The 14,689-nt window shown below is 41.5% G+C and overlaps 1 protein-coding gene across 1 annotated transcript; it reads right to left on the bottom strand.

Moving 5' to 3' along the window:
• Positions 1-4,417: 4,417 nt before the first annotated feature.
• On the bottom strand, positions 4,418-8,069 carry LOC135478124 (alpha-mannosidase 2x-like). The gene is made up of 2 exons (XM_064758396.1): positions 8,043-8,069; positions 4,418-7,651 (listed from the first exon to the last, which is right to left on the bottom strand). Exons 1-2 carry the CDS (start codon positions 8,067-8,069, stop codon positions 4,418-4,420), a joined length of 3,261 nt encoding a protein of 1,086 aa, XP_064614466.1.
• Between the last annotated feature and the right edge of the window lie 6,620 nt (positions 8,070-14,689).

Raw genomic sequence — 14,689 nt, 5'->3', positions numbered from 1 at the left:
CCCTGGAAGAGGCAGCTGATGATGAAGTAGGTGTTATGTAGGGAACATCATGGAATGGCAGGTAGGAGAATGAATTGTGAGGTGGAACAGGCATAAAAGAGGCTGTGTCATTATCCATATTTAGTTGAATAATAAGCATATGCTTCTGTACAACTTTTCCACATAAAAAGCCGGGATGAGTGTTAATTATAGGTGTAAGGTACACATACAGAAGTAATACATTTAAAAAATACTTAATAATACAAAGAAAGTGAAAAGCCGATTTGTGAAAGAGCCACAATATATACACAAAAAAATAAAATTAACCATACAGTTGTGTAGGATTTTCTACAAGTCACGACAAGGTAAGTGGATGTAATTAACATGAGGTGTTAACATAAAGTCGAAGGCACATAGCCCGTGCAGTGTGGGTGGATATAATGATAAGATGCTGTGGGTTGAAAAGCGTGCACGCGCTGTGGATACGACACGAGGATCACGAGCAGTGCCATGGCACAATTCATAAACGGTCAGACCGGTTTTCACTGTACAGTATTCAGTAGGAACTTGTGAAAGGAGCAAAAAAGCAGCGTGCATGCAAACTAGTGTTAGGAAAGGTGGAGTGCTATATTGAGGGAGCTACCGACAGCTATTCATGGGTAGACTTGCTTACATCAGGGTTATTCTGCATGTATATACCTCTATTACATGAACACACACACACACACACACACACACACACACACACACACACACACACACACATATATATATATATATATATATATATATATATATATATATATATATATATATATATATATACAGTTAAGATAAAATATATAGAGAAAATATACCGTTCAAGACCAGTGTTAAAATGAGAACATGGTATGTACATGTAAGATGCAACTGTGCATTATACAATATATGCTAATTAACATGCAGCTGCACATTGTCTAGAGTTACCATTTGAGAAACGAAGGGAGGGGGCATATGTTGGGATACTCAGCGAGTGAATAGTTAGTTCTCGGGGATAAACACTTCCTTATTGTCAACAAACAATTTCCCTCGCGCAAAACGCACACTTTCCCCTTCCATATAGTATCTGTTCATCAGATCCCTAGCATTGTTCTTTCTACGCCTGTCTTCGGGGGCCAGATCTTCAGTTACAAATGAAGATGAATCTTTCAGACGTTTCTTGGCTTTAAATAAAACTTCCCTTAGCTGGGGACGGTACAAGAATTTAGCCAAAATATGGCGATTTTGACCCTCTCTTTGTTTTCTCACACGGTGTGCGCTTCAGTATTGATATCCGTCCGTTCCAGCTTGTCTTCAATAACAGACTTTACAATCCGGAAAGCATTTTCATCAGATTTTTCATCAGTTCCTCCGAAACGTAAATTATATTCCCGACTATACTGTTCCTGGTCAAGGACTTTATCCTGAAGGTCACGGTTTACCACAGAAAGTGCTTGTATATTGGATTTAAGTTAACATACACTACAACATACATTACAACATACGCTACAGCATACACTACAACATATACTACAACATACATTACAGCATACACTACAACATACACTTCAACATGCACTACAACATGCACTACACCATGCACTGCAACACACATTACAAGATACACTACAACATGCATTACAACATACAATAAAACATACACAACAATATAGTTCAACATACCTTACAGCATACATACTAGCATATATTATAGCATACACTACAACATACATTGCAGCATACAATAAAACACACCCAACAATATATACTACAACATACATTACAGCATACATTACAACATACCCTACAACATACATTAGAACATACACTACAACATACATTACAACACACACTACAACATGCACCACAACATACATTACAACATACAATACAACATACATAATACAATATACACAGCAACTTACACTACCTCATACATTACAGCATGCACTGCAACATACATTATGTATTCAGTTCATTCATGACATGATCGGTCTTGCAAATGTGGTGTGAAGAAACCTGGCTGATCCCACCAGAACACACGACCAACCACAGAATGCTGACATTCGCATGTACGGCGGGAGAGGAAGCCATCATGAGCTGGAGATCAACTCACTGTGACGGAAACTTCTTCTATATTATACGTGTTGCATAAACAGTGCTTGTGTGTAACATGGGCGTTCAATCTAGAACCAAACAGACGTTTATGGGATTGTAAATAAATCTCTACTTGTGACACAGGAAAACCTAAGTGCTGAATACCCGAATTGATTCTTTTCAGCATTTGGCTGTGTTTAAGCTGTGAAGACATCAATGTTTTGACCTCTAATTTTTCAACTTCGTCAGCTTTCAACCAATCGTCATTTTAAGTGAGAAAAGACCTTGTGTGGGTTATTATATGGAAGTTCTGAAAGAAAATGATCAAGGAAGATAACAGCTGGAGTTCACATTACTGAGAACTGTTACTGCCTACTAGCAATTTCCTGATTTAGCAAAACTGTGGGTATATATGCTACAATCGATAAGTCACAAATGGGAATTCCTGTCGGCATTATGATATACTGTAGTTTATTTATCCACTTTAATACTATTTAACGCAATAAAATGGAGAATTTGCCGCTTATATGGGCGGGGAAAACCAGAAAGCCGGCGGTAAACCACCGATCTTGGGCAAAGTGCTGAGAATCTTTCCCACGTGTGACGTACATATGCACAATATATTGGTGATTTTGAAAGAACGTTAGGCCGTGCAAACAGCCCATTCGCGTCGCCCATCGCTCTCTAGCGTTATTATATAAGGCAAACGCGATATTCTAATGCTTGTTGTGCTGGAAGAAAGTGCATGCATGGCTTTATAAAACATTGGCTTATCCTTCTGAAAGCATGCAACGAAATAGACGAAATGCTGCTTTAAATTCTATTGCTTATCAGTTTTGATACGTAAGGAACAGTGATCATTTGACTACAGAGATGCAATGCATGCTATGTTCAAATAAAGGTGGTGGATATTTCCAGTTCCCTAATGTCCACGGTTGCTTTCATTCCTACCGGAATGGTCTTTAGTATTTGCTGGTCGAATGTTCCTTTCCCTTTTTTTCCTATCACGGTTTCTTTGATTGCAATTTTTGGACATACTTTTCGTCCACATTATTGGCGCCTGCCATTCGGTATTTCTTGTTTGATGGCTGTTTAACTCCATCCTCAAGATATCGTCACTTAAACCATAGCGATCAGTTCTGGGGAGTCATGACATTTTCTGTGTGTGGAATAAACGCCGGCTCTTCATATTGATGAAAAACAGGTTTTCAACGCATTTGAGACAAACGACAAACGGTAAATGATTGTCTTTCATAACTTGCGATACATAGCGAAGTTTCAGCTCGACAAGTGTATAGTTTTATAATCTCCCTACAAAATTCCTGCAAGGTGCGTGGCGTCAGGTGCGTATTCAGATTAATGAAAATTTTTTTTCGTTTATCCGACAGCGGTCTGTGTGTTAAAGAGTTAATGGGAATGCCCAGAGTAAACCATAGCGACATCTAACAAGTTATACTGGTGCGATTACCGACGTGTAATGCATCACATGAGTCAAAGGCAAATGCAGGCCAGCAATTTTCGAATAAGACTACGAAAGAACCACCATGTCCCCGAGAACAATGCAGACATTAAAATCTTGACAATTTCTTGTCCGAGAATGAACCCACGCCTCCTAACGTCAAGAAGCAGAAATATTTATTTATTTACTTGATTGGTGTTTTACAGAGCTCTGAAGAATATTTCACATATTCGACGGCGGTCAGCATTATGGTGAGAGGAAACAGGACACAAGGCACGGAAACTCACGGCCACACGCAGACTGCTGGCACACCATCCCACGTACGGCGCAGAGGAAGCCGGATGTGCAGGACTTGAAGCCACAGTTACCGCACTGATGAGTGCCTCCTGATTCTTTGCGCAGTGCTGGTAGCTTAACCAACTCTGCCAAGGAGGCCCCTCTTAACACAGTTACAGTTTCATTATTTAAATTCTTTACCCCATTATGAGAAAATATCATTCCTGCCGTTGTCTTTTATACGATGGCGGTTGGGTTCACGGATGAAGGATACATAGGAGAATTTGGAGGCAGACGTCCTTCGCTAGGTACATAACAATCCTCCGGACGAAAACCAAGCATTGACAAAAACCAGGCATCCACGAAATCAAACACTTAACGTCATTTGATTAAGGAACAGATAAAACTGTGGTAAGCATGAATAGAAATGTCATTAAATAAACTCTTGGTTTTCTTCCCACTGAATTAAATACAGTGAAATGTTCGGACTGTGAGGTAGGTTTATTTTGATTTTGATTTAAATTTTGATTTAAATAAAGTGAAGAACCTAATATTTATTTACCAAAAATATGACCACATATAAATAGATTATTTATCATCCCATTCTAAAGAATACGTCTTAATATCCATGGCTTGAAGTTCGAGAGTATCAAAAGGTGATAATGGTTTGATAGTATCTATCAGTGACAAGGACATCTCCGTAAGACTAGATGGAGAGGTTAACTCCAGTAAAGATGAAAACGAAAGCTTGCCCCAGCTTGATTCGCACTGCACTGTCCCTGTGTGAGCACCACACTCATAACCTCTTTTCTCCAGAATAAACGCAGTCCGCAACCCTTTCGGTTCCGTATCAGGCTCCAATGGACGAAAACTTACAACATTAGCGTCACACGGGAGATCGAATAACTGTGGGTTAAACGTTGCTGGGAGATCAAGAGATTCTCCGTATGTCAGATAATAGAGAGGACTCTGTAGCACGTCGCCGAGTCGCAAACTTTGTAATGTTGGGTGGAAGTAATCAGAGTTTTGACTAGTTCGGTTTTCCATCGGTTCGATGAGGAGGAAAAACTTGCTTGGTGCGGGTGGGTTTTGCTGAATTCCCTCACCCAGCCCTTTACCGTCGTCTGACCTAAACGTCCTGTCCAGCATGATTTCGAGGGACCCCGGTGTCAGTGAGGCCGCCCCGTGTGGTTGACGGCTATGGACCGTGAACCGCATGTGCTCGTCTTGTATCGTCACCGCGCTTGTCATGGGGTAATAAGCGGCTGGCATCGGAAGTTTGGGAAATCGACGACGCTTGACCATGCCCAACCCATTACCGTCAGTGTAAAGAACGTCTTTGTTCTGAACATCGGTCTTGAAGCGCATCACCAGCTCATCTCCTCGGGACTCCGACAGCGTAGCGATGTTGTCAATACCTACAGCTCTACACAACGCCTCTTCTGTTGAACTGTTATAAACTTTAAGCACGGTTTGAAATAACGGATGAACAACCTTGACAGCTGAATACAAGGAACCTTGTACGTGGACAACATTTACCTCGTCGGTGCTCAAGATTCGGGGGGTGTCTATCCTGGGCCAGAAGAGATAGGCACCAGACAGGGCCCCTGGAGTATAGGATACCATCTCCATGGCAATACCGGTAACAGTGTTTGTGTTTTTCTGCATGATCTCTGTAATCATCCCAGTAGAGGAAGATATGGATACTCGAAGACAGGCGTTTTCTAAAACAATGTTGGTCGAACGTGGAAGAGGACTGATTTTGAAAGAAGCTTGTTTTTGTTCTTGATGGTGTCCAGTCGGTAGCGTCATGTAGAGATTTGTAAAAGACGAGTCAGGCGTGCTTATTGCACTGAGTGTGTAGGTTACCAAGGACCATGGTGGTAAGTCTACACGGAACGACAGCTCAAACCGTGAACTTAGGATGTTACCACGTGCGCTCCAGACTGGGGAAATCTGATGGGCAACTTTGCGGTTAGATAACCGGGACTCATTTACCTCAATCTGGTCCTTGTCAGTCACCAGCGAAATCAGTTCAGCTCTCTTAAAAGCCGAAGGGTTGAACACCACTACTTTTAATCCCGCAGGTTTAATCTCGTGACGTGATCGACTATGGAAGGGATCAAAGGCAAAAGCGAAAGGCTGGACATTTAGAAGTTCTTCGCCTCCACCAGCGTGACTTCTAAGCAAGGTGACCACGGCATGCTTCACAACAGCTTGCAATTGGTTGAAAGACGAGGATAGTCTGATTTCATAATCCATAACCACGTGAGGTTTGGCTGTTCCCGTTATGGCGTCATGATGTTGATACAAAGCCAGGTTACGCCGGGCTACCTCCAGCAGCTTATAGTTTTCGAAGACATGTGCATGGCTCCCAGTGCGAGCATGTATTGCTGCTAAGCAGTATAATATATCTGCGACTTTTAATAAAGCCTGAATCTCTCTTCCAAGAAATTTGTCCAGAGGCCTAGAGGTGAAGTATCCGCTCCAATAATGGTTCGGTATTTCCGAATACACAAAAAAGTCCCCTGTTACAGTTGGGTAGCGCACGGGTGGACTGGCTTGTTTCAGTAAGTTGAAATATTCAGTCAAAGTCCCAAAGCGCACCTTTATGTTCCAGTCGGACCTGGAATTCATATAAGCCATGATTTCAGTGTAGCTAGAGTATTTCGAGTCAAATTCATCCAGTGATACCCATTGGAAATCTCCCCCCAAGGGAACGAATATTACATTGTGTTGATAGTTTTCGGCATGAAGTCTGAACTGCTCGTACAGAGGGGTAACGAATGCTTCTAATCTTGCCCTGTCCCCAGCCATAAACTCTTGGTTATAAGGGAATAGGTACTTTCTACAGACATTGCTGTCAGGGCCGCATGTGGCGGTGGTATCGTAAGACAAGTAGGGCATCGTGTGACACAGGATATCATGGTACCCTTTGTCGTCCCAGATCTGGCGCCAATGGAACACCAATCTCTTGTGGTGTCCCAGATAGTCCTTTATGGCTTGGTGTATCCTTTGGATAACCATTCCGTCAAAGTTTGCCAGGCGCCACAAGTGCGGAACGGTTCCTGAGTGTCCAAAGGGGTCTATTGACCAGTTGATTCTGGGCCTTGCGCCGAGATTCCTTGCAAGCCATTGGTGACCTTCAATCAACTGGTCAATAATAGAATAATAATGAGTCGACGCTTCGTCAGGCATTACCCACCCACCTGTCACTAGGTCCAACTGTCCAGTGTCCACCAGTTTTTTCAGAGAAGTCCGATTTTCTACTGAAGCCTGTTCGTACCACAAAGCTAAGAACACAGTCTCTGCCCACACCATTCTCATATCGGGGTGTGCTTCCAGCTTCTCTAACATTAGGTCGAAAATCTTTTTTGTTGACGTACTGAAGTAGTCGTCCAGGGTTCTAAGCCATCCCGGGTCGTTGTGAGAATGTGGGATGATGAGGACTGTGAGAGGGGAAGGTGAAGCCTTACCGGCTGCTTTCTTGGAATTCTCCTCTGGAAACATCACTTTATACTTAGTTCCTGCAGATATGAGGTCTATACTATCCCATATATTGACGGTTTGCATATCTGCCGTGACATTCACCAGTAGTGTCCCCGAGCACTTCTCAGAAGACACAGGGAAGAAACTCTTGATCTTGGATAGGAAGAAAGTGCCGCTGTCTGCTTTGCGAACTCTGGTTGGGCTGCTCTCACGCAGATAGAGGAAGAACGTCATCAACAGTATCATTGCCACACAGACAAAAAATATTAGGCGCACCTTAAACTTCATGTTGAGAGCCATGTTGACTAGCATCTCACAATCAGGCTCGTAAACCTGAAAACAACACAAATAATGTGTTAATTTTTGTGCAATATAAAATGTATACATTCATCAGCGAACTTCCTATAATGGAGGAAAGGAATCACAATTACACTGCACGTTGACGGTCACACGCTCTACAACCCTGCTTCTTTCTTACCTTGTTTGAGTTAAATACAGTCTGCTACCTATAGTCTGCCACGCATTTAACACACATCAAAGAGTATTGAGGTAAACCTTGCTACGAAATGGCTGAAATATTGCCGACGTGGCAGTAAACGATCATCATTCATAACTTGAGGGTAGATCAGAATTCAATAGATGATATTTATTATTCATATCATCACCACGCAGTTAAGTGTCTCATTGTGTTCGCAAAGTTTCATTTTAATGTTCTGGAGCATACCATCTGCACCAGATGTCTGGCAGCCATGTCAGAACGGGGAGAATCGCTTTGTTTTCTGAATCTGCTAATGCTGTTGACAGTATTAAAACTGTCTCAACTGCAGCATTGTCTGTATTTTCGTAGCAAATCACGGAAAACATTCTCTAATCTATTTACTTTTATATTCGTTTGGGGTTTTACACCGTGCTCAAGAATATTTCACTTATACGACGCTTAAGTTATGCAAACCAGATAGAGCCTGGGAGAAGCCAAGCAGATGTACGCTGCCCTTTCCACGTACAGCCGGCGAGAACACTCAGTTAATAGTTAGTGAGGCAATGGTAACTTAGTCTTTATTGTGATTTCAGTCGGATAATTTAATAATTAAGACAGGAATGTGATAAAGCATTAGAAGCCTACTTCAAATCGGTACAAAATGAACAATGACCAAATCCTATAGATACTCCACAAGTACAAGTAAGCAAAAAGCCAAACATAGGATGAAGGTGTGTATGAAGCCGCAGCGTTGTATATCAGCACAAAATCACATGTCTGTATAACATCACATGTCTGTCTGTCAGTTTGAAATCACATGTCTGCTTGTCTGTATAAAATTACATGTCTGTCTGACTGTATAAAATCACATGTCTCTCTATCTGTATGAAATTACATGTCTGCCTGTCTTTATAAAATCACAAGACAGCCCGTCAGCATAAAATGGTATGTCTGTGTGTCTGTATAAAATCTCAGGTCTGTCTGTCAGTATACAATAAAGAGGTTGTCTGTCAGTATGCAATCAGAAGTTTGTATGTCTGTATAAAATCACAGGCCAGTCTGTTCGTATAAAATCACAGGTGTGTCTGTGGGTATAAAATCACAGGTCTCTCTATCTCTCGGTATAAAATCAAGGGTCTGTCTGTTAATATGAAAGCACAATTCTATCTGTCGGTATGAAATCACAGGTACGTGTGTCTGTATAAAATCACAGGTCTATGTGTCGGTATAAAATCACAGGTGAGTCTGAGGGTATAAAAATCCCGATATATAAGCACGAGTCTGTCCGTTAATATAAAATGACAATTCCATCTGTCGATGTGAAATCACAGGTGTGTCTGTCAGCATAAAATCACAGGTGCGTCTGTCTGTATAAAATCACAGGTGTGTGTGTCAGCATAAAATCACAGGTGCGTCTGACAGTATGAAATCACAGCTGTGTAAGAAATCAAGTAGCTAATATAAAATCACAGGTTTTGCAGTAAATATAATAGTTACAGGTCGGGTCAGTGTAAGAATTACAGAAATACAATTTTGTATGAAATTAAAGGTCTGTCTGATCATTTACAGGCAAGCTTAAACTTACATACCGGCACTATTTCATTAGTCTCCAAAGGGATACGTGCAGCTGCCCAGTCATTCAGGGCTTATTCTGATGATTACTTGACGGTTTCGCTCTGCGCAGGCTTAGAGGATGAAATTGTAGAAGGGGTATATATTATGTATATGTGTGCGTACGTCAAAAGCAGATAAGTTCATGTGTGCATACACCAGAGTAAAGGAGAAGAATAATGTCAAAGTTGCACTAAAGCAATGGGTATGATTTCTGAATAGCAGGCAATGAGTGTATGTATAGGGCCTACCTGACCTGACCCATGCCCGCCTGTGGTAAATGAGTAGACGCTAAAAACTAGCTTCACGGTGCTGACCTGCAGAAGTACAGGGTAATCCCGGAGTCGTCGGGCGGACGGTGGATGATGGTACAGCGACATTCCAGTGAGAACGGCCTAAGCCCCGTCAGGTAGGATGAAGTTACGTTCATCATTTATCGCCTCATTTACGCCTCGTAATGTGCAGAAAGCTATTTGCCGATCGAACAGGCCACCGTAGAACCCAATCTTGAAAAGCAACTGAACAAACTGGAGAGTGTTTAATAGTTTATGACCTTATCAATGTGTTCGATGTCTTAGTCCAGCTCATTCTAGCTTCCTGTCTGTTCGAAAGGTCTTCCCGCAAGCTGTGGCTTGTTGTGGGTTTCCTCCGGGCTGTGTCCGGTCCCCCCCCCCCCCCACCACCATATAATGCTGGCCGCCGTCGTTTGAATGAAATATTTTTCAGTATGGTGTTAAAAAATTGTACTGTTCCTTAGGATACTGCTTTCCTGCTTTATCCTAAAGAGGCTATCACGACATAGGTTTTATAGTCTTTTAAGCCATTACAAAATATAAAATCACGCTAATATACAGGAATACGGAAGTATGCGGTAAGAGTTGTATATTCTTCTATACCTATATAAAAGTATGTTGTAGAGGACTTGAAACGAGCTGACAGATTCTGCCGACATAGCCAGAGCTGTCTGTCAACTACAGCCCACCTTCTCTTTATGTGTACATACAGCATTACTAGGCGGAGATCTGTGTGACCCACCACACGAAACAGCCTGCTTACTAGCATATACCCCATTTACGTTCTTTTTCTTTCAAAATCATGGAGACGTCTTTGCTCGCACCAGGCCATTTTTGACAGGGAAACCCTCCACCGTTTTCGTGTGTTTCAGCGTTTACACGAGGTTTACTACCTAAACTACGTATTACTCGTCACCGACCTACATACAGTCACGGACCCTGGTAGACAAGAACTATAGATCTGACCATGGATAATAGCTTACCTGTGCGAGACAGTATGACTAGGAAGCAGCAATGGTCAGGCGTTTACACGACCCAGGCACCGTTGCAACGATCGGTATGACAGATATGTGCCCAGTAGTAATCGATGTGACTGATGTGGCAACAACATCAACGGTTGCGCTCTACTGCTTGTGGCCCTCTCTGTGCTGGGTCTAATATGTATTGTTCTTATTCGCTACATGCAGAGACAGGTAGAAATAATTTCTAAATTCAGTCAACCTGACATGGTGCAGTAACTCATGCGGCACGAAAAGATAGCCCAGGCCACAACTGTAACTGTTGAGTGGCCTAGATGTACATTTAACAAACTTGTGTTATGCAAATGAGAGAAGTCGTGGATGGGAATGTCTGTTGAGCTGAAGATCAATGGGTTCAGTCAGAGGGGCATCATTCCCCAATAACGCTACATTTAGGACGATGACTCTATATATGGGGAGAAGATATAGATATGGAAGGGAGGGGGCGTGGAGGGGGGCGCTTATACTGTTGCGGTTTGGGCGACCACGTAGTAGTCACAGGCATGGTTAAACTCTGCCCTGTGTTGGTCAGTACATCATGTAAGCTCGAGATCTCAGCTAGCCCGCTCTATCCGGGCATGAGATCTCATGCATGTCGTGAAGAGAACTTCTTTTGTTTGGGCCAGGTAAATGAAGTAAAGACTCATTAGGTCAAATGTTTGCAAGATATTTATTCAAGCATACCATGAAGCATTATACTGTTTAAAGCGACTACATTTCAGCCCTTACAACTAAACTAATTTCGTTTTTGTCTCCACTTCTTTCATTTGCAATTAGAAGTTGAGTTGGATAACACAACAAATATGTGGATCGCAACTTCCATTTATTCACTGAGCGACGTTTCGGTGTAGGTACTGTTATGCTTACGTATACGAAAGCATCGATGACTAAATAAATAGAAGTTGTGATCCATACATTCCTTATGTTACGTTCAAATTAAAAACATCTATATTTATTTATTTATTTGATTGGTGTTTTACGACGTACTCAAGTATATTTCCCTTATACGACGGCGACCAGCATTATGGTGGGAGAAAACCGAGCACAACCCAGGGAAAACCCACGACCATCCGCAGGTTGCTGCAAGACCTTTCCACATACGGCCGGAGGGGAAGCCAGCATGAGTTGGACTTGAACTCACAGCGACCGCATTGGTGAGAGGTTTAGTTGACGTTTAGAGGGTTAGTTAGTGCGCTAACCAACTGAGCCACTGAGGCCCCAAAACATCTATAAAGCTCACTAAAAGACTTCTTCAGAGTATGAACATGTATTACATGTCTGGACAGCCCTGAGGGTCAAGCTGCAGTTAAATACTCTAGAGCCATGATTAAGCATATACGGATATGGCATATGTATACAAAGCGAGCGGGGGTCAAGAAACCGTCAGATAGGAGTCATACCTTACGAATATTCCTTTTACTGTTAAGAATTATGTTAAACTATAAACAAAATGCACATTTCTAATCTCTGGTGAGTATGCTTAATGGGTTTCTTTTCAATTGTTTTGTTTCCTTTCGTTATGATGTTATTAGTTATTTTATTTATTTACTTGATGTTTTGCGTCGTTCTCAAAAATATTTAAATTATACGACGGCGGTCAGCACTATGGTGCTATAACCGGAGGAAACCCACGACCATCCGTATGTATACTGGTTAATTGAGGGGTCGAGTCCAATGCAGATTTCCACCAAAGCAGAGACGAGTATAATACCAGTCCATAATGAACAAAACACTGCACAAAGGCCTATTTTTTATATAGCTCAATCTGTCCAAGCTACCCTGACAATGATGACCGAGGACATATCTACAGATTTAGCTAATCTGAGTGGAGGAAGTTTTCAGATTTCCCTGTTCTGGTCGGGTAAACCAATGCTGAAATATCTCTGTTGATTCTGATCTTCGCAATAGTACTAGTATTTTGCGGAATTTAGAATCAACAAATATTGAAATTTATTCCTCAGTCAACATTTCAACCACGTCAATCCTTGCAGAAGCGCAGCACAAACGATACACACCGCATCCGCCCCGAATACTGTAGAACATAGAACATTCCTCTCCGGTCATACGTGGGAAGGTCTGGCAGAAGCCTGCGGATGGTCGTGGGTCTCCCCCCCTTCCGGTTCTGCCCGATTTCCTCTCACCATAATGGTGGCCGCCGTCGTATAACTAATTGGCATCTTTATGCATGTAATGTATACGCCAATATATACAAAACGGTAATTCCTATGTATGAAATGCTTTGGGAAGCAGAATGTAGCCGAGCCGTTAAAGTGTTTGTTTCCTTCTAGCCATCTCATTGAGGACACGGCTTCTCACAGTGGGCATGGCTACTCACAGGGGACATGGCTATTCACAGGGGACATGGATTCTCACCTTCAATACATTTCTCGGATGTTGACTGTTCTAGATTTACCTGCCTTGGTGGGAATAAATGGTCTACGGTGCAATCTCGTGAATTGTGAGATGAAGTTTACGAGTGGAGGAAACCAGGGCGCCCGGGAAAACCACACACATTTGGAAAGTTATAAAGACGAACTTTTCTACTTGTGAAAGAGGTCATATGGACGGAAGGCAATGAATCAATCAACCAACCAACTAATGAATCAACCAATCAATCAATTAATCAGTCAATTAAACAATAAATCAAACAATCAATCAAACAATCTATCCAACAATGAATTGATCAATTACACAATCAATCAATCAAGCAAGCAATCAAGCAATCAAACCATCAAGCACGGCAAAACAGACTGAGATAGATTTATTAATTTATTGACTCATTTGTTAAATAAAGATTATAGGGATCCCTTCGAAGCCATCATAGGTTAAATGTCAGTCAAGAAACATAGATTGGCCGCAAGCACTAAGAATTATAAACGGATATATTCATTTGTGCAAATACAGAGGAAAGAAATCAATGTCTACCATAGGTATTTATCTAATGTCATATAATTGTTGAAAAATTTAAACGTAGCTACAACTAACATCGTTTATGAATATAAGAAACCTTGAATAAGATAACCCGTATGAGCAAGTGTCAGTAGAAAGCCACTGTCAGACGGCCTGGGCATGAGGTTCTGTGGTGGAATGATATCTAAGGTGTTCAAGACTGCGACAAATGTTCTCATCATTACGCAAACTATATAATCCATATAGCTGTTTCCAGCTATATATGTGCACGCAAGCGCAGAACCGGTCATACCTCGGATAAACAAAAACACATGGTCTTTTGTGATTCATTTATTCTACAATGTCGGAAACTTCAGCGAGAGCGCAGGATTGGGATGTAGTTTAGATTTTGTGTGTATGGTTAAATGTTTTTCACTTGAAACTAAGCTCGAGATTTCACAAAGAAGCAATTAAAATGCACGAAATTCACTGAATTGTAGAACTACTGGCGGTAAAATGTTTTAACATAGTGACATGAATTTGTACCGCAGAAGAAATTCCGGTCATACGCACTTTGTATAGCTGTCAACAGTAGAATTGGCTAAAATGTTTTTGTTTGATATAAGAATGACTTTCCAAGTTTCCTTATACACAAAACTGAAACCATTATACAGCTTACAAACAATTCCTTTACATAGCATACTTCCACGATTACTTGTCTTCCTGAAAAATAAATCAATATTATTCTATGATGTTTGCTAACAAACAAGCAAGGCACAGCATCGAATATATTTACAACGATTTTTCAAGGGACGCAACCTGAAAAAAAATAAGGTGATGTGTAGTTGTGCCCCTTCAACTAGGACACACTTTTAATACAGCCATACCAAAACCAGGTTTTCAGTGTCCATTGATCTAAATTAGATTTCTGTGGGGCCGTTTATTGTCCCCAGAAAATGTAATAAGACTTCCGGTAAGTCAAATGGACGCCACTGTACATTACAATTAACAACCATTTTTGGAATCAGAAAAGGCTCCAGAAAGTGGACGAAGAATAAAACGAATAAGACGGAATTACTTC

This window comes from Liolophura sinensis, chromosome 11 (genome assembly GCF_032854445.1).
Source record: "Liolophura sinensis isolate JHLJ2023 chromosome 11, CUHK_Ljap_v2, whole genome shotgun sequence".
Lineage (NCBI taxonomy): Eukaryota > Metazoa > Mollusca > Polyplacophora > Chitonida > Chitonidae > Liolophura > Liolophura sinensis.
Note: the sequence above shows the minus strand (reverse complement) of the source record. Positions and strands in the feature narration are given on the sequence as shown.